Source organism: Tamandua tetradactyla, chromosome 19 (genome assembly GCF_023851605.1).
Source record: "Tamandua tetradactyla isolate mTamTet1 chromosome 19, mTamTet1.pri, whole genome shotgun sequence".
Classification (NCBI taxonomy): domain Eukaryota; kingdom Metazoa; phylum Chordata; class Mammalia; order Pilosa; family Myrmecophagidae; genus Tamandua; species Tamandua tetradactyla.
In genome coordinates, this window is record NC_135345.1 from 4,430,344 (window position 1) to 4,457,813 (window position 27,470).

Sequence of the window (27,470 nt, forward strand, 5' to 3'; positions counted from 1 at the left end):
CCTCCGTGCTGCCCCTCTGCCTCCCTACCTCCAGCCGGGCTCTTAGGGCAGGTGCCCTGCCTCCCACCCTGCCCACAGCAGCCTGGTACCCCTCATCCCCTGCAGCTCACTGGATCCCAGGGCCTGGTTCAGAGCTGTCTTAGCTTGCTGGGGCAGCCTTGACAGAGTGTCATGAACTGGGTGACTTAACACAACAGATGTGGATTCTCACAGTTCTGAAGTCTGAAATCAGGTGTCAGCAGGGCCATGTCCCTCTGAAGCCTGAGCAGGGGGAGTCCTTCCCTGCCGCCTCCTGGTTTCTCTTGTTGCCAGGCACTCCTTGGCCCTCCTGGGCTGGCAGCCACAGCACCCCAACCTCTGCCTCCACCATTCTGTGGTCTCCCTGCTGGGTCTGTCTGTCTCTTCTCCTGTCACCAGGTACCCCATCATATTGGGTGAGGGCCCCCCTAAATTGGCTTGGCCTTGTCTTCAGCAGTTCCTGCAGAGGCAGAGCCAGGATGGGGGCTCAGGCCTTTCTGGCTCCATGGCAGCCTCCGCGGCCCTCTCCTGCCCATGGCCTCCCTAGTGTGGGAGGTAAGGCCCACCCCGATTCTGCAGAAGCAGATGGGAACATAATGGCCACAGCATTCTGGGTGAAATCTGGGCATCTTTGGAGCTGCTGCATTTCTAACTGCTTCCCTGGGCATTTGGTCCTTAAAGGGAAATTGGTGTGTCACCCCAGTTCTCCTAGAGAACCCAGGAACCCAGGAATAGGGCTGCTGGTTATACTTCATCTGGTCAACACCTGATGTGTGCCGGACACTGCTTTTAGCAAGAAGGCCTAAAGCAATGCCCACAGCAGATACATCTCTGCTGTAGTGGAACTTACATGCTAAGAGGGGTGCAGATGGAGACAAGGTAACATTTGACGTGCCAAATGCCCTGCAGACCATCAGTGGGGTGAGGACAGAGCATGACACAGGGGTGCAGGGAAGGGCTCAGAGAGGTGATAGACAGACTGAAATCACCTGAAGAAGGCGGCTTGTGAAGGTCTGCGGGAGAGTGCAGCGAGTGCAAAGGCCCTGGGACAGTTAGCTTGTTTAGTTGGCAGAGAGCAGGTATCAGGCAGAGGTGGGTGCACTGCTGTGAGCTCGCAAGTGGGCAGGAGGGTCTGGCCAAGGAGGCTGGCCCCATAGATGCTCACTCTGAGTATTGCACACCTCTTCCCCCCAGCCCCTTCCCTTCAGCAGGGGCCCTTCCCTGGCAAGTCCCTCCTGCACCCTTCACTGGGGCAGGCCCAGGCAGCCCTCAGGCCCTACCTTGGGACCGTTGTCCTCTGGCTCTTCTGCTCACTCTTCACGTTCCCTTGGCACCTGCTTTATTTCTTGGGGGTCTGCATCCTCTCCTCTTTCAGCCTGGTATGTGTGGCCAGAAGCTGGCTCACGGTGGAAGCCTGTGCTCCTTCGTTCCTGTGCCTTCGGTGCTACCCTGTGCTCCTGGGTGTGGGGGATATAGTGGAGCCTGTGGGTGGGGGAGTGAGGCCAAAGCAACGCGCACAGCTGCTTAGAAGCACGCTAGAGGGTGGGCAGGGAAGGTCTCTCGGAGGTGATGTGCCACCTTAGGTGTGACTTGGGGGGTGCTGGTCGGCTGGCAGGATGGTTTTTATATATTTTATTGTTTGAAATTTTGGTTATTATTTTCCACGGAAAGGTTCTTCTTTAATTCATAGGACCTGGGCTTATGCTCTGTTTAAAAATAGGGCCGCGGGTGGGCCACGTGGCTCAGCAGGCAGAGTTCTCTCCTGCCATGCTGAAGACCCGGGTTCGATTCCCGGTGCCTGCCCATGTTTTTTTTTTTTTTTTTTTAAATAGGGTTTGCCTGTACCAGGGAGGAAATGAAAGGATCTATCAATTTTTTTCCTTAGTGCAAAGATTTTGAAGGTAAAAAATTCACTCTATTGATAAGGAAAAACTCGCCGTGTGCTTCAGTGGCTATTTCTCATTTCACCCTTCTCCTCTCGTACAGGAGTTTGTCATCCACTCCCCGGACTTTGAAGCTTCCAAGTTCTGGGTTGGCAACATGGGGAAGACTGCCACTCACGCGGTGGTGTTTGCGCAGCTCTACGTGCCTGGGGCACCGTGCCAGGGGCTGCACTCCTTCATCGTGCAGGTGGGGTTGGCGCGGAGGGACGGACTGGCTCTGCTGGAGCCCAGGCTCTTGGGAGGAGGTGCATGCGGGGTTTCTGGCAACCACACGGGGGGAGGTGCTTCCAGTGTCTAGTGGAGCGAGCTCACCACCCTGCCGTGACAAAGGGTCAGCGGCCTGAATGTCAGGAGCTCCTGGGCCGAGCAGCCCTGGGCTGCACTCATGGACTCTGAGGTCATCTGGTCGGGAATCCCCGTCCCCTGGGTGGCTGCATCACCTTCGTCCAGCCTCACCCCTTCTGAGATTCCGAATCAGTAGGGTAGGTGGGTTCCAGGAGCTCTGAGCTGAAGTCCAACCTGGGGAGCCTGGTGGGGTCTGTCCCTGGACCACTGATGAGAAGCAGTGGTGGAGGGGCAGGGCTGGACTGCACCTGCCTCCCCTCGGCCCTTTTCCTGACCCTCTGGCTGCTGCAGCCATACTGGACCTGGGCCTTCAAGGCTCGTCCAGCCCCTCTCTATTTGGGCTGGCGTGACTGAACCAAGCTCCCCCTCCCTGTCACCCCACTACCCCATCCTGGTGTTTTCCTTTTGCAGGCCTTCTGGGGCAGGGTAGGGTTGGCTTTCAGAAGTGAAAAGAGTCGTCCTGTCCATATTTTTCAGTTTACATTTGAACTCAGACCAGGGGTGTTGAGGGTTCTCGTGGGCCACCCTCTGTGCCTCTGGGGCTGTAGATTTGTACCCGAAGCAAACTGCGTGGGGCCGTCTGCACTGGATTCAGCTTCTGTCAGTGTTTCTGGTCTTTAGACAGAGCTGTAAGTTACAAGTCGTGCCTCAGATGTACCGTAGAATTGTGTCGTACCTGCAGCCAGCAGGCGCCAGTGAGTGCCCAGGTGCAGGAAGCGAGGGCCGTGGACCTGGCCGAAGTGGGCCCTGCCCACACGGAGGTTACTGTCGGCTGGAGGTAGACTGTTACGGCCAAATTATTCTGCTGTCTACTATTTAGTAAGGATTGTGCTCCTGCTACGAATCGTTAGCTGGTAAAGAAGGGACTGTAACTTTTTGCAGGTTTGTTTCATTATGTCAGGTTGGTAAGTGGGAAATGTTTTAGGTAATATTATAAATCAGTTACATATTTTAAGATAAGAATAACAGTAACTGTTGACTGCTTTTGGCTTCAGAACCAGTGCTTTCTCGGTGTGAGAGGTTAGTCGCTGTTTTGCAATGAATACATTATCATTTCTGGATGAACTGAAAACCTGTGCTAGCAGTATTTTTCTTTTTGATTACTTGAAAACCATCCAACTATTTTTTATGATATGTATTTCAAAAAGTTACAGAAGGTTGCATCTGAATCTTTGAATCTTTACTGAGCCTTATTGAAATACTTTAGAAAGTGGAAAAGATTGCCTACATTTATATATTAGTCTTTTAGTTTATTTTAAATATCTTTTTTAATTTTTTATTAATTAAAAAAATATTATAAGAAAGAAACACAAACATTCCCAGCACATACACTCAGCAATTCACAATAGCATCACATAATTGCATATTCATCATCATGGTCATTTCCCAGAACATTTGCATCAATTCAGTAAAAGAAATAAAAAGCCAACAGAAAAATAAAAACAGAAAAAAATTTTTTTACATACCATACCCCTTACCCCTCCGTTTCATTGATCACTAGCATTTCAAACTAAATTTATTTTAACATTTGTTCCCCCTATTACTTATTTTTATTCCGTATGTTCTACTTATCTGTTGACAAGGTAGATAAAAGGAGCTTCAGACACAAGGTTTTCACAATCACACGGTCACATTGTGAACGCTATATCATTAAATATCTTTTTATAACAGTTCAATAAAGTTAGATGGTTGTTTCACTGAAATAAATAAAAATGAGCAATTCATAGAAGAAACCACATACTAAATAATTACTCACCTTATGCCTTTAAAGCAGGGTTTTTAGTCTGACAGTTTGGGCTGGACAGCCCCTGACGGCTGCAGGTTGTCCTGTGCATTGCCAGCGGCTCAGCAGCACCTCCGGCCTCTTCCCGCTAGATGCCAGCAGCCCTCCCCACCCCCCGCCAAGGATGACATCCAGAAACATCTCCAGATGTGGCCAAAGGTCCCCGAAGGGCACAGTGGCCTCTGGAAGGAGTCACTGCCTTGAAAGCATCGTAGAATGAAACTGTGTCCCTTCATGGTGGGGGACCAGTAGCTAGCTTTATCTGTAGATATTTATTGGAAGTCCATTTGGGGGGAGGTAAGATTTATGAAAGTAATCCGAGACCATTTCTCCCACAACACATAGTCATTCTGTCCTGTTATTAAAATGCAGTGGGAAGTCTTTTATCTAAAACCTGAGGATGAGGTTCTTAGCGTCCTCCAGGCAGCAGGTGGTATCTTCCACAGGGCAAGCCCACGACTCAGGGGTTTGGTTTTAACACATTCGTTTTGATTTTCCTGTGATTGTAATAACGGCCGTTTGTTGCCTGCTGTGGCCTTACACAGATCCGGGACCCGAAGACCCTTCTCCCCATGCCTGGGGTGATGGTGGGTGACATCGGGAAGAAACTTGGGCTGAACGGGCTGGATAACGGGTAAGTGACTCTGCGGGCTCTGAAGGTTGCGTCGTGTCCCTCTGGGCTCAGGATGGGGCCTCGCTGAGCCTGCCCTGGGCCTCATGGCCTCACCTCTGATGTCACTGCATCTGCGGATGCTGCCTCCTCCTGCCGGACCCCCACCCTCGTCGACTCCCCAGAGTCGGGTGGAGGGCACTGGGAACCCTGCATTGCCACCAGCCCCTCCAGTGTTCTAGACAAAGGAACGTCACTGGCATCTCTCAGATGAGTCTAGGCCAGCTGCCTCCAACTGGGGGGCCCTAGGGCCGATGAGGCTGAGCTGTGAGCCCAGGCCCGTGAAACGCCCCTGTTGGCGCCCTGAGTCCCTGGGAGCCCGGTAGGCAGCTCTCACTGGGAGCCCTGCGGGTCTGCATCCACAAGGGCCACCTTTGGCCTTGGCAACCCCCTTTTCCAGTAGTAATCATTGTCACGGGTCTTGAAAGAGAGAGTTCTGTGGATTTTTTGTTTCATCGGCCTGCAAATGTCTCTTTAGGAGCAGGCTCAAGGCCGGGGTTGGGCTGTGCTGCACACATGACGGTGTGCCAGCTAGCGGGTGCTGGGTCCCCCAGGGCGCCAGGCATGAGATGCGGGCTGATGCAGTTAAGACAGCTCAGACGGCAGTACAGACCTGAAGAAGTGAGGCCAGGCCGAGACCTGTGTGGTTAGTGGGAGATGCCAGATGATAGGGGGGTGGGTTGCACAGGGAGGGTGTGTTTCACATTGAGGAAAAGTCGGCTCCCGTGTTGGGAGAGTGCAAAGCCCAGCAGTGTGCTCACGGGGACTGGGGGGAGGGGGGTGGGTGGAGAAGAGGCTGGGAGCAGGAGTAGCAAAAACTAGGTCACGGGGGCTTCTTCTAGAGCCTGGTGTCAGCAACAATGGCTTTGGAATCTGACGGACGTGGAGTCGCATCCTGGGCCTTTCCCTTCTTTCTTTTCTCTTGAGTAAGCCTCGGGGTCCTCACCTGTAAAATGGCCCTGGGGTGGTCCTGCCTGGGCAGGCCAAGGGTACGGTCTTCCTGGCCGTGTGTCCATGCTCCAGTAGCCTGTGCATGTGGACACTCAGACATACTGGCTTCCGGAAACCATGGCTTAGAAGGGTTCCGGCTCCCTGTCCCCACAAAAGCAGGGGTGTGCCTTAGCCTTACAGTAAGTCTCAAGAAGACTGATGTCCTTGCTGCGTTGTCATGTGGCTCTTGGAGAATAGAAGATGCGCATTCTCAGCCGTTTGAACTAACTGGTATGAAGGAAGAGGCAGGTCATGTCCAGAGAGATAAGCTGTGACCAGGTGGTTTCCAGGAACTGACCGTGGAGAAACTCCCTTAATCCTTCCAGAGAAATTGGGGGATAGGAGCACAGATCTCTGCTTGGACCTTTGAAAAAGACTGAGGTCCCAGATTGTACCAAAGACAGCAGGGAAACCATTGATTTTTTTTTTTTTTTACACAGCATTAATTGAGAGAAAACTAAAAGGATGTTGTTAAAAATCAAGACCGTGTACAGCCCTTCTAAGTAATACTGATCTCTTGGAATTTTCAATTTTTCATTCAGAACCTGCTGCTTAATATTGGAGCGTGGCAGGAAGAAGAACATCCCCCAACTTGGGACTGTCAGGTCCCTGAAAGCACTCTCTGTGGGGTGCATGGGCAGTCCTGTGTGGCCAGCACCTGCCTGGCATAGATCGAGGGCTCACTGTGGTGGCCTGTGGCCTAGGGGCCATGGGGAAGCCCTGCAGGGGTCTCAGCAGGGAGGTGGTATAGTTGCTTCCACACTGACAAAGAGCGTGCTGGCCCCGAGTTAAAGCACACGGTGAGGGGTGGTGCAGGCCTGGGCGGTGAAGGTGCTCTCCTGCTCCTGACTTGGAGACTGAAAACCCTTTCATTAGGTCCACGTGTTCCACTGAAGGGCCGATAAAATTTATCTACTGCTTCTTTGCCTATCCAAGGGGTTCTGCAGTACCAGTCATCTGGGCAGGCTGTAGCCTTCTCAGTCACCTGCTAAGGGCATTGTCCGTCAGCTCAGAACAGATGCTAGCACACAGGATAAATGCTGCCATGTAGACCAAATACTGCTGCCCAGAACAAATGCTGTCACTCAGAACAAATGATACTGCTTAGAACAAATGATGCTGTTCAGAATGAATGATACTGCTCAGAACAAATGCAGCTGTTTAGAAAAAATTATCCTACCTAGAAAAAATGATCCTACCCAGAACAAATGATGACATGCTGAATGTGTGCTCCTGCTCAGAACAAATGTTGCTGGTAGCATGAAATGTGGGCAAGGACCTCTCTTTACTGTTTAGTTGATTTTATACCCAGAAAAATGAGAATACTTAACATTACCCTGGAGCATCACAGAAAAAACCAGCATCCCCCACTCCTCCCCACCCAATAAACAGGTGTGTCCAGAGGTTGAGTGCAGGTGTGTGATTGTGACATTCTCCCAGGGAGTATTAAGTTGAGCTCCCAGAAATAAACATCACCTGGGCTCGGGCAGGCTCTTCCAGGACTCGGAAACACAGCCTGCGATGGGGCAAAATGAGGACAACCTGCTAAGCAGGGACAGCAGCTCCCACCACATGGCCCCTTGGCAATGTCCCTCTCACCCTCAGCAGCAGGGGACAGCAGGGAGACTGGGCCCAGTGGGAGGCACCCAGATTGGATCCCCTGAGCTGCTGGAGGCTGAGTTGCCTGGCTTCCTCGAATGGCACAGATGCTGGGAGGGAGCAGCTCTGAGATTTGGGAAGGTGAGGCCACCTCCTTCCAAGATGTGTCTCTCTTGGCCGTGGGCTCAGTCTGTCCACGCTCACCTGGGCCTGGCCCTGGGTTCAGGCCATCCACGCTCACCTGGGCCCTGCCCTAGGTTCAGGCCGTCCACGCCGGGCTCTGGCCGTTCACTTCCAGCAGAGGGCGCACCGGCTTTGTCCATCTGAGTGGTTTTGAGGAAAATCCCGAATTCCTGCTAGTCTTTCTTTGCTCAGATTCTGCCTGGTTTTTCCATCTAATTCAAATATTGGTGTTATAATTCCGTGATTTTTTTTCCCACCAATTTCAAGACCATTTATTACGGTAAAAGTGGGATCCATTTGTAGGTTAGATTTTATCACGTCGTAGGAATTCTCAGATATGTGGGATGATTGCTTAGAAATTAAAGGTAAACGTAAATCAAATTCATTTTAATCAAATAATTCTGAAAGCAAAAGGATAAGGCTCCCTTCAGGGCTGTTGTCAGCAAGCCTGAAGACGGGCTGCAGGCAGGGCTCTGGCCTCAAGAACCTGCCTCGGGAGGGGTTGGGGGAGTCCTGTGGGCGTCACCACTGACCCCTTCTGGGCTGGGCCAGGCCCCAGGCCTGGGTGCCGAGGGGGAGCAGGCCACCCCCACAGCTCCCAAGCACCGTCCACTGCCGCCATCCCCTGCCCCCGCTGCTGCTGGGGTCCCGGCTCAGGCCACCCGCTGGCCTTGACAGCATTTTCAGTATAGAAGTGATCAAAAAAGAACCGCCTTCGGCTAAAGCCCTAGGTGGGTAGCATGAACGTGTGCAGTGTAGGCATGAGCACGTGTGGTTTGCTGCTTCTCCGTGTGGCTGGAGTGAGGGTTCCCATCCCGGGCAGAGGACACCTGGCTTACGGAGTCAGGTCTGGAGAAGCACCCCCGGGCTTCCAAGGCTGAGTGCAGCGTCTCCAGGTTGTTGTGCGGACCAGGCTTCCTCTGAGGGGGGCATGCTTAGCACACGGCCTGGCCTTCCACCCCCCTCTGCAGCCTGGGGGTCGCCTCCTCACCCTTGCCGTTAGAGAAGTCCACAGTCCTCCTTGGTGGGTGCCGGCAGCCCCCGTGTTTGGGAACTGTCAAGGAGCAGTCTGTGCGTACCTGGGGTTTACATGTGGGAGGGGTCGAGGTGCAGGGCAGTCTCGGCTTTGGAGTCCTCCCCGCTGGCCTTCTCCTGTCCGCAGCGCCTGCCCCAGCCTTCGCTCCTCCTGGGTACAGTGGGAGGTGCCACTGCGGGGACGACTCCCACTCCCCAAAGCGCCGGTGTCACCCCAGTCTTTTTTCCATTCGCCAAGCATTTATTAGGTGTCTTGTGTGTGCTGGGCCCTGTGACCCCCAGGAAACTGCTGGCAAGAAGCAGGGCTCAGTGTGGCTCAGCACCTATGCGTAGGAAGGACCATGTTCTCTCTTGGTGCTGTGGAACCTCCTGACACCCACTGCGGGGGGGGGGGGGCGCATAATCACGAGGGGCTTCCCAGAGGAGGTGACAGCCGAGCCTCACATTAAGAATCAGAGATACTTTTTAATGTTTTGCATTTTAAGAATCAAAGGTACTTTCTAGCCTTGCCAATTCAGGAAAGCCTACTCTACAGCAGTCTAGGGAACAAGCTTATGCATGGAACAGATGTGACATAAACTGGGGACGTGGGGCAATGGAGGGCCTGGAGGCCAGGAGAGAGCCCAGCTGGGCTGAAGGGGCCAAGGCGTGGTTGGCGAGGGGAGCAGTGGTGAAGCTGAGGGCCAGGGCACGGGGACGTCCTGTGGTTGTCTGAGGGGTCTGGTTCCATAGGTCACAGGGACCACACAGGCTGCTGCAGGGCGTGACCTCTACGACCAGCAGTTTCGGAGCGTCATAGGCTCCCATGTGGACGGTGGAAGAGGCAGGCTTCAGAGAGAAGGACCAAAGAGAATTGCATCCAATCAGACAAGAAGATGCGGGGGTAGACGTGGAGGGAGGGTTGAGAGGGCCAGGTGGCAGCACTGTCAGCCCCAGGGTCTGACTGCTGGCCAGTCCAGGGGGTGGAGGGGAGGGTGCTTCCCAGGACTCGGGATTGCAGGGGAGGGGCGCCTTCCACGTGCTGGAATTAGAGGAGGTACAGGTATGTGTGCGCATGGTAGGGGTCTTCCGTTCCCTAGCAGTGGGCCCCCTCCAGCTCGGCCCTTTGCTCTTTACAGAGAACGATTTCTAGGTTCGTAAAGGACATCCTTTATGAACCTGAAAGGGATTTTAGTAATCAGATTAATTGCTATAGGAACTATTCATTTTTGTTTTGTTTTGTTTGCAGTTTATGTCACATCTGTTCCATGCATAAGCTTGTTCCCTAGACTGCTGTAGAGTAGGTTTTCCTGAATTGGCAAGGCTAGAAAGTATCTTTGATTCTTAATGTGCAAACAGTCCTCAAGGATGCATCTCTAAATTGGCCCTCCTCAGCTGTCCTAGAGAAGCAACTTGGCTTGATTTTGGAGCGCGAAAAGAGCAACCCAAGTTCTTTTGTTTGACTTGCGAATGTCAAAGCTTCCATTGTCGATTTTATCGCATTGTGCAGTGGGTTCTGTTGTGAGACTCGAGTATAAGATTCAGCAATTAGAAACGTTTAAGAAACTCACTTCCCTTCTGCTGTCGAGTTGCTGAGTTCCTTCATTGAGCAGCCCTGCCAGGGCTTTCCTGTCTGCTCGTCATGGGGACCCCTGTGTCGCCCCAGGACCGTAGCACCAGTTGGAGTGAAGAGCTTGGCCTCGGTCATTTCGGGGCACGGCCAATCTCATGTCACGTGGAGCTCCACTACACACACCCTATTTTTTTTAACCACATTTTTGGATAAAAACCTCTTTTGACCTTTTCAGTGCCCTGGGGTCCCCTCGTGCATGCCCTCTGTCCGGGTGGGGTTCTGTCACCGTCTCAGCTGCCCAGGGATCCGTTTTACTAGGCTTGGGGAGGGAGAGGCCAGAATTTGGGTGACCACCGCCTGCCCTGCCTCCCACGCAGATTCGCCATGTTCCACCAGGTGAGGATTCCTCGTCAGAACCTCCTGAACCGGACTGGGGACGTCACTCCCGAAGGTGCCTACGTCACCGCCTACAAGGTATCGAGGGGGCAGTTGGGTACAGCCCAGGCTGGCAGCGACGGTGTTTCCCAGGCGCTGCCGTCCATCCGTGCACCATCGGCCTGGCTGCTGAGCCTTCCTCCTGTGCCCGACAGGAAGGAGACCCTCCTCACAGGCCCGGGGCTGGGGACACACCTCTCCTGCCTCGGGTGCCAGCGCCCAGAACAGGGTGGCAGTGGTCCTGTTGAGGAGGCGAGCCCACGCAGTGTAGCGGAGCTGACCTTGGCCCTTCCCTCCTCCCCACAGCCCCTCGCCTCAGGGCAGGTAGGGAGCTGCCCCGTGCAGGGCAGTTCCACCAAGGCCCCAGGGGGAGGCCCTCACCGTGAGGCTCACCGTCTCGCCCTTAAATTCACCGACCCTCCCCAGGGATGGCCCAAGACAGAGGCATCGACTCCCTCGGGAGTCAGGAAGTCACCCCTGAGACGGTGATAATGCCAAGGAGGGCCCTGCAAGATAAAGAATTCATTGGACAGCACGTGTCATCTGCAGCTGGTTAGAGCCCAAAGAGCAAGAGTTTAAAGTGAGCATGATGGGCACACCGAAGGAGTGAGGGAGGAGCACGCCAGCATCGGATAAGTCATGGGAAAGTGGAAGTGCCAACACGAGTTTGAAACAACTGCGAGAAAGATCATAAGGATTGGGATGAGTAAAATGTAAATTAGTGATTGGAAAATCACACTGAAGACAGAAGGAAAGGATTAAAGAATTAAGAAGAGACAGTGTTTAGAGAAATTAAAGAAGGAAGACCTTTAATTGACCCATGAATACTAAAGAGGAGAAATCAGGAAAAACCCATTGTAGAGAAATTCAAGAATTTCAAAGAGAAGAATTTGAAAAGCCTCCAGAGAGAGGGAGCAGATCCAATTCCAATGGAATAAAAATCAGTTTAATTCCAGATTTCTCAAGCGTAAATACTGGATACAAGAAGATAGTGAAATAATATTTTAAACACTGGAGGGAAAATAACTTTAAACATATTTTTAAATCTAAACTGTGATCCCTATATGAAAACATGATAAAAATATTCTCTTACCCAAGCGTTGGAAGGTTGCCAGGCAGATATGACCCTGGAAATACTTTTGAAAGGTAAGGGTGATCAGATAACTTGGTAAGATCTATTGTTATCTTAAAACAAGATCTAAGGCCAAGACAAGGGAAGGAGGAGGTGTATTTGTGGTAACCCATAGCTAAAATACTTCACAGTCTGCTCCTGACAGAAGTGCTGTGGCCAGACCAGAGGACATGGGAGAGTGAGCTGAGGCTCGCGCCCCTCTGGGGGAAGATGGAGCTTTACTAAGTTTAAGAGACCAGTGGGGTGAAGGCCACAAGTGTAGGCGCTGAGAACTACACCAGAGCAGAATGAGAAGGCGGAATTTTTAACCCAGAGAAAACCCCGTCAACCAGTAGAAAACAGGGAGATGGGGCAAAAACAAAAATCAGAAGAAAATAAAATGAAAAAATAGGAAACCAAGTCCCACTACCACAACAATAAATAGATAGAAATGGATTAAATATGCCAATTAACAGAATGAAATTATCAGGTTGGATTAAAGGAAGCACTTAAGATCCCAAAGTGTGTTTTCTACCATACACAGAAAAGTTGAGAATAAAAGGATGGGGAGTATTCTAGTTTGCTAGCTGCCAGAATGCAACACACCAGAGACGGATTGGCTTTTAATAAAATGGGATTTATTTTGTTAGTTCTTCAGAGGAAAGGCAGCTAACTTTCCACTGAGGTTCCTTCTTAAGCGGGAAGGCACAGGGTGATCTCTGCTGGCCTTCTCTCCAGGCCTCTGGGTTCCAACAGCTCCCCCCGGGGTGATTCCTTTCTGCATCTCCAAAGGCCTGGGCTGAGCTGCGAGTGCTGAGATGAGGTATGCTGAGCTTCTTGGGCTGTGCTACATTGAGCTCTCTCATTTAAGCACCAGCCAATTAAATCAACGTCATTCATTGCAGCAGACACGCCTCCTAGCCGACTGCAGATGTAATGAGCAACATATGAGATTCACCTACCATTGGCTCATGTCCACAGCAACAGAACTAGGTGCCTTCACCTGGCCAAGTTGACAACTGAATCTAACTACCACAGGGAGAGAGATACCAGGAAACTTAAACCAAAAGAATTTAAGGCAAAAAAAAAAAATCATTTATACCCCTAAAGAGAATTGAATCAGGAAATACATCCTTATAAGTTATGTGCACTGAACAGATCCACTTCAAAATATATAAGCAACAACAGACAAAACCGCAAGAAAATATAGATGTCAACAGGTGTAGCTGAAGATTTTACCCTACCCGTTTCAGAAACTAAATTAATCACATGAACAGTAAATAAGCAGAAATATCAAAAACTTAAATGACACACTTATGTTGATCCTATTAGATCAGTGATTGTCAAGTTCTTTGGTCTCAGGATTCCTTTATAATTTATGCTTTATTTGTGACCCTAAAGAACTTTTGCTTATGTGAGCTATATCTGACAATAGTTACCATATTAGAGGTTAAGAGCAATGAAATAAAAACAAAGCAAAACATTTACTTGTTAATTCATTTAAAAATAGCTGTAATATGATGAATGCACAACTCTGTGATGGCACTGTGAACCATTGATTGTGTGCTTTGGATGCATTATATAGTGAATAAATTGTATAGTGAGTAAAAAAAAATTGCATTGAAATAACAGTAATAATCCTAACATGTCTTAATATAAATCACATTTTAATGCAATTTTATTGATATATATTCACATACCATAAAATCATCTAAAATGTATAATCAACGGCTCACAATATCATATAGTCATGCATTCATCACCACAATCCATTTTAGAACATTTTCGTTACTCCAAAAAAATAAAAATAAAAATAAGAAAGAACACTGAAAACATCTCATACCCCTTAACACCGCTTATGTCTTTATTATGTCATCTGTCCATACACAAGTAAAGGGAGTGCCAGTCACAAGGTTTTGACTACCACAAGGTCACTGTAAAAGTTGTATACTTACACAGTCATCTTCAAGAATCAAGGCTACTGGAATTCAGTTCAACAAAGTATTTCCTTTTGGCTCTTCTAATACACTAGAAATTAAAAAAGAATATATGATGCATGAGAATAACCTTCAGAGTGATCTCTTGACTCTACTTGAAATCTCTTAACCATGAAAACTTTTTGTCTCATTTCTTTTCCCTCTTTTGGTCAAAAAGATTTTCTCAATCCCACAAGGCCAGGGCCAGGCTCATCCCAGGAATCCTGTCCCGTATTGCCAGGGAGATTGACACCCCTGAGAGTTGTGTCCCATGTAGGGGAGAGGGTAGTGAGGTTATTTGCAGAGTTGGTTTAGAGAGAAGCCACATCTGAGCAACAAAAGAGGTTCTCTGGGGGTGACTCTTAGGCCTAATTGTAAGTAGGCTTAGCTTCTCATTTGCAGGGATGTTTCATAAAGGTAAGCCCCAAGATTGAGGGCTTGGCTTATTAAATTGATAATCCCTAATGCTTTGAGAATATCAGGAATTCTCCAGGTGGGGAAGTTTAATATTTCTACAGTTTTCCCTGGTCCCTCAAGAGGGCTTTGCAAATACATTTTCATTTTCTGCCCAAAATTACTCTGGATGTATCACGGCATTACATTAACCTGTACAAAACAGCAAGATCTCATTCCCTATTCAAGGTTCTGTGTAATTATGTTGTTGGAATAAAGTGACAATACAGGTTAAATTAGATAGTGTGCTGAAAATATAAATTTTGTACCAAGTAACCATCACTTCCTTTGGTCTAACACAGAAACTGAAAACATGGTCAGTATCAGCCTTTACCCTTTAGTCTGATTTATCTTATTCCTAGCCAGATCAGCTTCAGCTTCATTCATATCTCTAATTGAAGTCTGATCTCTTTTTCAGCTTTTTAAACAGTTGCTGCATGGGGTAGTGCTGACTTTCGTAGCTTCAGAGCTCTAACTCTGAGTCTCAGGTGTCACACAGATACCCAAAGTTCCAGGGAACAACCAGGCTATACACAAAGAGTTCGGTATTTGGAATTTAGAAATGACCATTCCTGACCAACTCAGGAAGCTATAAGAACTTACAATCTAGGAGTTTTATAATAAGCCTTCCTCTGATAACCTATGCTCTCGAATTTAATTCTCAGAGTTTGCACATTATAGTAAGTCCATATTAGTGAGGCCTTACGACATGTGACTTTTCATTTCTGGCTTGTTCATTCCACATGCTGTCCTCAAGCGTCATTCACCTAGCTGCGTGCCTTGGTTTCCCTTCTGCAGCCGCTGGGTATTCCGTTGTGCGTGTGCATCACAGCCCCCTTCCAGTTGTCAGCTGATGCACCCTTAGGCCACCTCCGTCCACTGCAGGTCTTGAATACCAATATCTCTTAATATAAATCACATATTTTTTAAGGTACATTTTCAAAAAACTTTATTGAGAGGAGCAGCATGGTTTTGTATTCTTGCCGGCCCCTTTAATTCCCAACCTAATGGAAGACAGCCGGATTCTCGTATCTGCTCCTGCACTCAGTTGTCTGAGACACGTCGTTTAGACTGAAGTCTCTGGAGACAGTTCACCTGACCCAGACACACCGTGCACCAGGGTTGGGTACTTGAACCTGCGCGGACACGTGTGGGTTTCGCTCTTTGATACTCCACAAAAGCCCAGCAAGTGGCAGTTTCTTAAAGGCTCATTTCAATGTGGAATCTGAAATCACAACAGACTTTTCATGTTTTGTACACAACAGAAAGTAAGGCTAAAAAGGCCATTAGTGCCGTAGTGTTATTATGAAAATAGTTTTGGCCTTGCAGAGCTCTTAGAGAGGGGTCAGACCACTTGAGAACTGCTGAATTTGATTTGCATATATAAGAACCTACATGATGAACACGAAGTACACATTTTTTGGTTTTTGTTTCGTATTTTGAGCATCTACAAAAACACCAGACCATTTGTTAGGCCTTGAAGGAAAGCTCATTATCATTCTGAATGTGTTCTCTGACCATCTTCAATATAATTAGAAATCATCACAAACAGCTTTCAAATCCCCATGTTTTAAAAAAAATTTTTTTAAACTTGTAATTAATTAGAATTGAATGATAATGAAAACACTGTATCATGATTTGTGGCCCATAGCTAAAACAGCATTAACATGGAGATTTATAACTGTGAGTACAAGTATCAGGATATGAGGAAAATTTTAGATAAATGAGCTAAGCATTCAGTTAAAGAAACTGGAGAAGCAGCAGACCATACATCTAAAGAATAAGAAAAGGAGAACATTTAAGATAAGGGCAGAAATCAATGAAACGGAGAATAATAACAAAACAAAGAAAATTAGCAAATTTGAGAGCTGATTCTTTTAAAAGGCTCTGACGGGCGGGCCACGGTGGCTCAACAGGCAAGAATGCTTGTCTGCCATGCCAGAGGACCCGGGTTCGATTCCTGGTGCCTGCCCACGTTAAAAAAAAAAAAAAAAAAAGATGAAAAAAAAAGGCTCTGACGTAGACCTATGACAAGTTTGGTCAAGAAAAAAGAGGGACAAATTAAAAATAAGCAATATAGAAGGAAAAAGGCATTAAAGTTATAGATAAAATAGGAATTGAAGTCTTAGGAGCAACTCTATGATACTAAGTTTGAAAACCTCAACGAATTGGAGAAATTCTTAGAAAAATACAAAATGCCAATATTAGTGCCAGAAGTAGAGAACCTGACCCCTCAGTAGGTGGATATTAAAGAAATCAAAACGCATCAAAGTTCTTCCTTCCCCAAATCGCTCAGCTCGTTTGCCCTGGCAGTGAGGCTGTCCCAGCCTCCAAGGGACGCTAATTCCTACCTCATCGAATAGAAGGAGGCGTAAAAGAGTAAAAGCTGCCAGCTCATTTTATGAGATTAGGGTTTTCTTCAATCTAAAACCAGGTGAGGTCAATACAAGGGAAAAAATCTACTTCTCTGAAAGATCTGGGTGCAAAATCTCTCATAAAATATAAATACCCAGTTCCAACAGGGTATTAAAAGTAGATGTCATGATCAAATACGGTTTATACTAGGGATGTAAGCATCTTTCAACATGAGAACATTTGTTAATCTAATTCACCACACCAATAGAGATCAAAGGAAAAAAGTCATTTCATCAGTGCAGAAAACGAATTTAATACGATTCAATGCCTATTTATGATTTAAAAAATCAGACACACCCCCCAACACAAGAACCTCTTACCTGATAGGAGGAGAACTGAAACTAGAACTTAAGATCAGAGACAAGGTAAGGAGACAAGATAAAACTGCTCTTCTTTGTTCGATGATGTGAATAACTAAAATAACCAATAGAATTAAGAGTGATTATTAGATTCGATTATTATTAGAACTAATAAACAGTGCTCATCAAGGTTGGCACATACACAACTAATTGGTAACATTCAAAAACATTTTTCTATACCAATAATAAAAACAATCTACCACTTGCAGTAGGAATATGAACTATAAAGTATCTTGAAAAATGGAGAAAACTTTGCAAGTTCACTAAAGCATGTGACCTGAGTAAATCCTAAGACATTTGGTCATTTCAGATGGGGAGACAATTGTATAAAGGTGTCATTTCTTCCCAAATTGACCTCTACCTGCCAACAGTCCTTATCACAGACTCATTTGGTAAATTGTGTAGATTGAAATATTACTGATCAATGAGGAAGGGGTAAGGGGATATGAGATGTATGAGTTTTTCTTTTTATTACTTTTTCTGGAGTGATGCAAATGTTCTAAAAATGATCATGGTGATGAATATGCAATTATGTGATGACATTGTGAGCCACTGATTGTACACCACGTATGGACTGTGTGTGAAGATCTGTCGATAAAAATATTTTTAAAAAACTGTAGGTAGGTTCATACAGTTGTTGAGAATATAGCAGTGAGCTGAATATGCATTCAGTAAAAAAGGAACCATTTAAAAAAGAAACCCACTGGATTTTTTGAGAGCCTTGATCAGCTTGCTCTGAAATGTATATGGACTGATGAGCATCCCTAGCCAAGGAATCAGCTTAACCTTCTTAGAAAAGAAAACAGTGAAGAGGAGAGACTTACCCTCTGGATGGTAAGACATATTCCCAAGCCTTAAGACAAAAGGTCGAACTGGCGTGAGTACAGACGAGTACAGCATTCAGAGTGAAGTGTGTGTGTGTGTGTCTGCGCAGACTTAACACGTGGATGAGATGGCCTCACACAGCGGTGGGGAAAAGGGCAGTGTTGGGAAGACGGGCTCACTACAAGGAAAGAGAAACTGGATCCCTGCCCAACAGTGTCTCCCAGGAAGGTGAAAGGCAGGTCCTATTCTTCTTTCGTTACCGAGGATAACATGTGAGTGCGCCAGAAAGTGAGCAGAGGTTGCTGTCTCGGTTAAGTCAACGAAAAAGAGCAGCACTGCTAGAAAAAGAGGACAGAGGGAGTGAACGCACGGATACCAACAGGAAATCTGGAAGGCTAGCAGGTGTAAGGGCAGATGGTGGAGGAATCAGTTGTCAGCAAGAGGCAAGACTACATGGCAAGCAGGCGTCACTTGGGCTTGAATGCTACTGAGTGGGGGCACTGGTGGAGATGCCGGGACCTGAAACTGCAGGGGGTTGCCGGGGTTGCATAGACTGGCTCCTGTACTGTCCCTGAAGCCCTCTGTCCACACAGCCTGCAGCCCAGCGGCCCTGCTTCTGAGCATGGGTCCCAGGGCTGGGCCCTGCTGGCACCGTGCAGAACGCAGGTCGGTGCCCCTGGGGCGAGCTGGGGAGGGGCCTGCTGTCCTGTCCATCTTAGCAAGCTGAGGGAACAAACAAGCACCCTCTCCAGGTCTGCTCCCGGCCCGGGTTGCCCACTTGTTTTTGCTGATGCCAACCGTCTGCCCTTCTTCCGCAGGACACCAGGCAGCGCTTTCGAACATCGCTGGGCAGCTTATCCAGCGGCCGGGTCACCATCATCGGCATGTCTGTCGTTAATTTAAAACTGGCCGTGTGCATTGCGGTTCGCTTCTCGGCCACTCGCCGGCAATTTGGACCGACAGACAAGGAGGAGATCCCAGTCCTTGAGTATCAAATGCAGGTACACGTTTCTCAACTGTGATTCCATTTCCCTTCAGTTATGTGTGCAACTTGTCCTTTTAAATAGTTGCAATTTGATTAGTGAGGGTTGATCAGACCTCTGAAAGCAATTAATAGGAGAGTTAAGAGGACCACAAGAGCTCAGCATCCAGGGCAGCAAAGCTTTTAGTAAATGGCTGTTAATTAAGAAGTAGTACATAGGAAGTATCAAAAGTAGAAATGAACAGAAGCCAGTTCCAGTGAGGCTTTGGGGAAACAGGTGACTCACCTGTTGCCATTTACACCTGAAACCGATGGTCTCTGTGCTCCAGGTGGTGTTGTAGGTCCAGAATCTCTTCTCTAACTCGTTCATCGCATTGGCAAGAAACCATCCCACGGAAATCACTTCTCGAAAGAAGAAGTCCAGCTGCAGAGTTGTCAATTGTGATGTCACTTAGAATAGCAGAAAGGACCCTTGTCTTTCATGTCCTCAGGGACCAGGCAGCTTTCAGAGTGAAGATGCAGCCCAGGCCACCGTGGAAGATTGCTGATGTTTTTAGGGGAAAGGGGGAAATACGTTTATTTTAGTGAATATTTGGGTGCCCTTGCACCCATGCTCACTCATACCTTACACATTGCAAATCCTTGTACCCATGCCAGCTTATGTCTTACACACTGCAAGCCCTTGCACCTGTAGCAGCTCACATCTTACACACTGCAAGCTGTTCCATCTGTGCCAGCCTACCTCTTACACACTGCAAACTATCCCATCTGTGCCAGCTCACATCTTACACACTGCAAGCCCTTGTACCTGCAACAGCTCACATCTTACACACTGCAAGCCCTTGCACGTGTGCCAGTTCATGTCTTACACACTGCAAGCCCCTGCACCTGCACCAGCTCAACTCTTACACACTACAAGCCCTTTGACCCACACCAGTTCATGTCTTACACACTGCAAACCCTTGTGCCTGTGCCAGCTCACGTCTTACACACTGCAAGCCATTCCATTTGTGCCAGCTCGTGTCTTATATGCTGCAAGCTCTTGTACCCCATGCCAGCTCACCTCTTATACACTACAAGCCCTTGCACCCAAGCCAGCTCTTTACATACTGCAAACCCTTGTATCCACACCAACTCACATCTTAGACACTGCAAGCCCTTATACCCACAACAGCTCATGTCTTACACACTGCAAACCCTTGCCTCTGCACCAGCTCACATCTTGCATACTGCAAACCCTTTTACCTGCAGCAGCTCACATCAGATACACTGTAAGGCCTTCCATCTGTGCCGTCTCATGGTCTTCACTCCTGTCCTGTGGTGTGGGTGAGATTGTTCTTCCTAGTGTACAGGTGGGGATGCTGAGAAGCAAATGGGTGACTCTAATTTAATTGAGTAGCTAAGCCAGGGACAGGTCCCTGTCCACACTATGCATTAGCAAAAGTTTATTTGAGTAAAATTTTGAGTAAATTGTAACAGAATCATGGTTGCTTCCTTTAAATTTCTGTTACTGTAACTATAAACCTGTCCTAATGAGTAAATAAATAAGGAAAGTAAAGTGCCACAGTTACACACCTGTGCAGCATCTCCTCACTCCCACCCCCTGCCCCCTCTGTCCTGCAGCCTCTGCGGTCACTGTGTGTCTGACTGCGCTGGATATCGAGGGTGCTTGGTGGTTGGAGAGCCCACCTAAGCCCCATGCTTGGGCTCCTGCTCCCAGGCCCACATCTGCCAGCCGCATGCCCAGGCTGTCACCCAGCCCCTCTGGATGCTGCTTTTCTTGTTTCTGGTACCTCTTCATGGCATGGTTATCAGGATTAAATAAGTTTAGTTACTGAGAAGCTCTCAGGAATTGTTAGAAGATGGTATAACAACGATGGTCCTCTTTTCCACACTCTTTCAGACTTAGCACCCATCCCTCCCGCCCACCCTCCATCCAGCAAACGTTTTCCAGGCACCTGCTCTGTGCCCCGACTTATGCTAAGTGCTGTGTACCCTTCCATGAGCTTCCAACATGCCATGAGCCTCAGTTTCCATGCCTGGCTCGGGGGACAATTGTGTCAAACCTCCCAGGCTCATTTAGCCCATGATATCATTAATCAGCCTGGTGGGCTCATACGGGATTGTCAGCCCCCAGGACATTGCTTGTCTTAGTTCCCAGGCTTGCCGATACTCATGTTCCAACGATCTCTTTTAGGAGATGGCTGTGAGCCGTGAGAGGTGAGCGTGCAGGGAGTGGTGTTAGAGCACCTGGTGGCTGAGGTTGTCCAGGGTGATGGGAGAAGCCAGATGGGCTGAGTCAAAAGAACTTCAGAGTGAAAGTCTTCTACAGGTGCCAACAGGGCCCGTGGGACCTTCCGCAGGGACTGCCGAGGGCAGGAAGGAATGCAGCCACCCACCCGGTCCCCCTCTTCCTTCCAGGCTTGCAGCTGTCTGTGTGGCGGCTGGCCCTTTGTGAGGATTTGCACTGTGCCCATGTGGGCGTCTTGTTTATTTCAGCAATGGCGTTTGCTCCCGTATCTGGCAGCTGCCTATGCCTTAGACCACTTCTCCAAATCTCTCTACCTGGACATGGTGGAGCTTCAGCAAGGCCTTCTCCAGAACGACCAGAGTATCAGACAGGTGAGGCCTCCCCAACACTTCCCAGCAGGGCTTGTTCTTTAGAGTTCACTGAAGCTGTCAGCTTCGGCTTTGAAGTGCAACCAGCCACCGATGTGTAGGGACAGAGCCCATGGTACATTCCTCGGTTGTGTCTCCACCCACTTGGAACTTCTGACTTTGAACTGTGGATTGCACGGTTCAGGCATTTGACCATGGCCCCAGTTTTCATGGCTGTGCTGACATGTCCTCTCATCCCAGCCTGTGAGTTCAGCTGTTGTTGAGAACCTGATGGTTTGGTACAATCCACCTACTAGCCCCTTTGTGGACTTCACGGTACTGATCCTTTCACAAACAGGTTTATAAAGCCTGGATCCAAATGACCAATGAGAGTTGACAGTCGAGGACTCATGCCAAAAACCAGCATGCAGAATCAGTGAGGTCAACTGCTGGTGAAAAGCTGCCCTTGGCTGATGTCTGTGAAGGTGGTTTCCTAGTTAGGACTTCCTGTCGTCCCCTCCAGCCACCTGCTGAGCATGAGTTAAAATGTGAATCAAAAGAAATGTGTTGGAGAACAGATTAGAAATGCTGCAGACTGGGGGTCACGGACAGATTAGAAATGCTGCAGACTGGGGGTCACGGACAGATTAGAAATGCTGCAGACTGGGGGTCACGGACAACGCCCTAAGAAGCCTGTCTCACATCATCACGCTTCACAATATTCGTGTAAATCCGCCATAGGCAGTGGGTCTGGGCCACGCCCTGTGGAGGCTTGACGGGGCCCACTGAGCCCCTCTGGACAGCAAAGGGCCGAGCACGTCCGCTCCCATTAGTGTGAGTCACTGCAGCTTCTGCCAGTGGACGTCTGGACTGTTCTCCTGTTGATGATGTTGTGAAATGGAATCACACGTCATTGTTTTCTGAAACTCAGTAATCTCACCCAGGTCGTAGGAGGACCTAAAAGGAGCCCCTGATTTGAAGTGGGAGTCCTTTTATTTGGCAGGTGTGTGCAGCCCTCTTAATTGTCCTCAGGAACTATTGTGCAGAAACAGGACAATATTTGTAAGACGTGTGTAAGGCAGAAAGGAGGAGGAGAGAGTGAACTTCCCGGTACCACCATCCGGTTAAAAAATAGGCTTTCCTTAGAGCCTTGCAGCCTCCCCCTGCCCTCCCTTCTCTCCCTGGAGGGAGGAAGCACCGTGACAACGATTGCGTTCGATTTCCTTGCTTTTCTTTATAGTTATTGCCACATTGCGTGTAACCTCAAACAGCATACTGTTCAGTTTTGCACATTCATGAACTTCATATAAACTGAATTTTAAGGTTTGTTCTTCCACAACTGCTTTTGTGGTCGACATTGTGTCCCTGAGATTTATTTGCCACGCAGAACTGTGAGCCAGCTGTTTTCGTTGCTGGGAAAATTGTACGAGTGTACCAAACTTTAACCACTCTTGGCTGAATCTGTTTTTTAAACAGCTTTGTTGAGATCAATTCCTTTTGAAAAATTCTTAAATGTCTTTTTCAGTAACTGTGGCTGCTGCTGCTGCTGCTGCTGTACCTTGGGTGAGACTTAAGGGGCTTTCCTCGTTCCATGCACATGTTGGAAGTGGCCCCGGATTTTGGTGTGGCGAGGCTCCTCTCACCTGTTCTCCTTTGATTCCCTTTCCCAAAGGCAGAGCTCAGACGTGAAATCCATGCTCTGTCATCTGCTGGCAAGGCACTGGCCTCGTGGACGGTCCAGCATGGAATCCAGGAGTGCCGGGAGGCGTGCGGGGGACACGGCTATCTGGCCAGTAGGTTTGGGAAAAGCGTGCAACGGTTTCCTGTCCTGGCCCCACTGTTTGACTCTGGACCAGGGTTGGCAAACTATGGCTTGGGGGCCAAACTCAGCCCATCACTTGTTTTTGTCACAAAAGTTTTATTGGAACACAACCACACCTATTTGCATTCATATCTTCTTTGGCTGTTTCTGCACCACAAGGGCAGAGGTGAGTTCTTGTGGCAGAGACCAGATGGCTCACAAAGCCTAAAATATCTACTCTCTGGCCCTTTGCAGGGCAAGTTTGCCAACCATGGTATAGACAGATCCCTTCACTTACGACTGAAGCCTCTTGGTTGAAATTTGGGGGTGATGGTGGATGTGTGGAGAGACTGTGAATTAACCCTCTGAAAAGCACAACAGAAACAGGTCTTCTGTTCACTGGGTTATAACTGGTTGATGACTTCTCTGCTGGTCAGGGTTCTCTAGAGAAACAGAAGCAGCAGAAGATATCTGTAGGTATGAAATTTATAAAAGTGTCTCACATAACCGTGGGAAGGTAGAGTCCACAGTCTGCAGGGCAGGCTGCAGGCTGGTAACTCCAATGAAGTTCCTCAATGAACGCTCAGGAGAGGCTGGCTGGGCAACCGTGGGAATGGAAGAGTTCAAGGTCTGCAGAGCAGGCTGTGAAGCTGCTGATTCCAGTGGAGGGCCTGGACGAACTCCACAGCAGAGGCTCAGCAGCGGAAATAGGAAGAGAGCCTGCCTCTTCTGCATCCTCCTTAAAAGCCTTCTGGTGATTAGATTAAACTTCACTCACTGCAGAAGACACTCCCCTTAGCTGATTACAAGCACAGTCAGCTGTGGATGCAGCCAGCGTAATCATGATTTAAGTTCATGAAATGTCTTCACAGCAATAGACAAGCCAGCGCTTGCCCAACCAAATGACCAGGCACCACCACTGGCCAAGTTGACACAGGAAACTGACCATGACAGCTTAGTAGTGAACAGGCCTAGGACCAAGCTCTATTTTGATTCCTTTTTTTCCTTAAGCTTAGAAAAATGGGGTGAATTTTATTGGCAATGGTCCTTTCTTAAGCATCTGGTGTAAGGGTAAGGGAGCGGGCGACCAGGGAATCTGGGTTGGAATCCTGGCTCTGCCACATACTCACTGTTTGACAGTGGGCAGGCCACTTAACCTCTCTGTGCCTCAGTTTCCTTATGTATAAAATGGGACTCATAGCAGCACCCCTATAAATTAGGTTCCTGCATGGATTCAGTGTATTGGTCCACGTCAGATGTTTCATGCAATGCATGGCATGTGGCACATGCCCAGGAATCTTTACCCATTTGTGATGTTATAACTTGTCACCATTGTTGTTACTGTTTTGAGCTTCCCTGCAAAACTTCCTGTGTGCTAATCTTGAATGATTGACTGGTAAAAATCAGTTCCAAAGAAAAGCTTCTGTACACACCCAAAATAACCACCACAGAAATGGCAAGAACCTCACTGAGATCTTTTACCCACAGATGCTTTTTAGGCTGTGCTGAGGTTGAATGATCCACAGTCATTACACACGCTCAGCGTCCATCCAGCCCTTTCCCGGGAGGGAACGTGGGCAGTGAGAGCGTGCCTGCCCAGTGCAGTGGCCTCACCCACTCCCTCCCCAGTCTGCCCCTTTGTCACTTACTGACACCCGGCTAAACGTGGCTGGTACAGAAGATGCCGCCTTCTGTGTGATGCTCAGAGATGCTATAAATAGTTTAGCTTTGTTCCTGGTTTTTAAGTAGAATTGGAAAATTGAATCTTGCTGTCTTGCAAACGACAAAAGTAACTGAATCAAGATTCAATACATTTACAAACGTTGGGCTGAGACCAGGAAGACTGAAGTCAGCAGGGGTAAATGTAAAGGCCTTTATGTCTAAAATAGCAATTGCAAGTTTTCTCTCTAAGGCCTCTGCCAGTGCTTCATGTTCAGTGGTTTATGGCAGCAAGCATCAAAGGAAAAGAGGTCAGGGTGTCATAGGTGGCCACAAGCCTAGTAGGAACTAATTGGCAGCATGGCTGCTTCAGAGCATCCTGCACTGTACATGAATGTGAAAGTCAGAGTCCCTCTCCTTTCCCTGCTGGGTTCATCCCATCCCAGCCTCACTGTTGGGGGGCTCTTGATTGGAGATCAGAGACCCTAGTGCCGAGGATGTGGAAAGTGTAACTTACAGATAGGTGGAGGAATTGAGATTATTTAACTGGCAGGAGAGACCACAAAAGAAGGGTGAGAGTTGGCTTCAGGTATTTGAATCTCTTGTGTAAAAAGAGGGGCTTAATCAGTTTAGGCTAAAAGGGAACACTTTGACCAATGGGCAAGAAATGCAGGGAATTAGATGATCATCTAGGAAAGAACTGTGTGACTGTGTGACAGTGAAGTCTGCCCAGCCACCACCAGGACAGGCCCCCTGGGGTGGTCAGCATCCCTGCCCTGAAAGTGCCCCAGAGGCTGGCTGAGGGTCATGCCGGACGACCTTGTCAGGTTTGACGTTGACAGCGAGGGTGGTGACAATGCGTGTTGACCAAGTACCCCCGCTGGCCAGCGCCCTGCCACGTGCTTCAAGTGCGACCGCTCGTTGAGCCTCGCCAGCAGTCCCGGAAGGTGGTCACTGCGTTGTCCCCATACTGCAGAGGGAGGGTCTGAGCTCTGCCGCGATTTGAAGGCAGAGCTGTGCGGTCCAGCCGGGGTGATGGTGACGGAGTCTCTCTCCAGCTTGCATCTGCACTGATGAGCGCGCTGTGGCTTGGTTGCAGTGAACCGTCTGGGGGACCTCAGGGATAATAATGACCCGAACTGCACGTATGAAGGTGACAACAATGTCCTGCTGCAACAGACCAGCGGCTACCTGCTTGACGCCCTGGAGCGCAGGGTCCAAGGTGAGGCCCTCAGACACTGCCGACTCGGATGGTCCCTTTGCCTTATCCTCTCTGTTAAGGTGGACCTTACGTTTGCAAGAGGGATTAACTCTTCCAGCAACTTTTGAAGAGCCGAGGGGTGAGGGAAGGTCACTCGGGAACAGGCCCTCTGGGGGGCCACTGCATGCTGTAAGGTGCTCTGTGCTCGGGGTTCTCTCTGTTTTCCTCTAAAGTCATGGAAATGTGCATCCTAGATGGCGCTCGCTTCGAAAGCCCTCTGAAGACAGTAGACTTTCTAGAAGCCTCCCCAGTTATCCTTGCCCAGAGGTTCCCTGCCTCCAGTGTCAAGGACTGCTTTGACTCATCAGGTAGGTACCCTCTCTTCTTGCTCACAGAGGCAGAGGGCTCCCTCCTGTGCTCTGGTTTCTCCGACTTGGCCACCAGGAAGTGAGTGCACTGTGCCAAAGGAAGAGGCCGGGGTGGTCGCAGCGGGGCGGGCCGTGGCAGCTGGGGGCCCCTGAATGCAGTGTGTTGGCTTGCTTGTTTGTCACTCATTGTCATTCACTTGTTCAGCATCCTCTTTGAGTGCTGATTCCGAAGGTGAAAGGAACATACTCCCTATGCCCCAAATCCCTCTCCCCTCCCTTATAGGGTAGAGTGTAGGGGGGCCCACTGTGGCCTGGTCTCTGCCTCCCAGAGCCGCATCAACACCCATTGTGCCTCCCTTGCAACTCTGCTCGTCACATGAACGGCTTGCCAGCCCCTTGTCGTCCTTGTTGGTGAACATCCCTGGGCCTTTGCACATGCTGTTGCTTTTTACCCTGCAAAGTCCTTACCCCACTGCATCTCCTATCTGCTTGCCCTCTGCTCCCCAACCTTATAAAACTGTCTTCAGGTGGCAGTGACTCTGGGTGCCTTCCTGCTGTCTTGGTGCCTCCAGCAGCTGTGTTAGGGCAAGCCACGCTCTTCGCTCTGCGCTTATCTCCTTGTGGTGTGACCATCTGACCCCTCCAAGGTGAGCCCTGGAAAGTCCTCAGCCCCTATCACGTGAGCAGTTGCAGGCTCCGCTCCCCCATAAGGCCTGACCTCAGAGAGACGGGAATGCAGCTGGAACTGCTCTGCAGCACGGGCTGCACTGCAACCTGCACTTTCTTCCCACTGAGAGCAATTTCTCTGTCACACACTCTTGAGCTGTGCACCGTGGATTCTTAGTATCTGCTGAGCACCTTCTCTGTGCAGTTCTGGATGCTGGGTACGCAAAGGCAGATGAGGCCCAGGTGCCCTCCTAGAGCTTTGCAGACCCGGGGGAGACAGACAGCGAACAGTAAACCAGAAGGATTGCGTCCCGAAGGAGCAGGGCTCTGCAGAGGCCCGGCTCGTTGGTGTCAGGGCCTGGCGGTGGCTCCCCGTGGGGTTTAGCTGGGCAGGGAAGGCCTCTCTGAGGAAGCGGCCTTTTGGTTGAGGTCTCTGTAACTAGAAGGGGCTTCCCCTGGGAGGACCTGAGGGGAGGATGTGTCAGAAGAAGGCAGCAGCAGGG

At 49.1% G+C, this 27,470-nt stretch overlaps 1 protein-coding gene across 6 annotated transcripts in view; it reads left to right on the forward strand.

Annotated features, from left to right (window-relative positions):
- Positions 1 to 27,470, forward strand: part of ACOX3 (acyl-CoA oxidase 3, pristanoyl) — a 90,235-nt gene that overhangs the window by 38,447 nt on the left and 24,318 nt on the right. For all 6 annotated transcript variants that reach the window (XM_077136302.1, XM_077136300.1, XM_077136299.1 and 3 more), the window contains 8 exons: positions 2,005 to 2,148; positions 4,635 to 4,723; positions 10,496 to 10,592; positions 18,511 to 18,693; positions 21,174 to 21,296; positions 22,945 to 23,065; positions 25,832 to 25,954; positions 26,188 to 26,301. In XM_077136302.1, the coding sequence (XP_076992417.1) occupies positions 2,005 to 2,148; positions 4,635 to 4,723; positions 10,496 to 10,592; positions 18,511 to 18,693; positions 21,174 to 21,296; positions 22,945 to 23,065; positions 25,832 to 25,954; positions 26,188 to 26,301 (994 nt within the window). The remainder of the gene's footprint in view (positions 1 to 2,004; positions 2,149 to 4,634; positions 4,724 to 10,495; positions 10,593 to 18,510; positions 18,694 to 21,173; positions 21,297 to 22,944; positions 23,066 to 25,831; positions 25,955 to 26,187; positions 26,302 to 27,470) is intronic.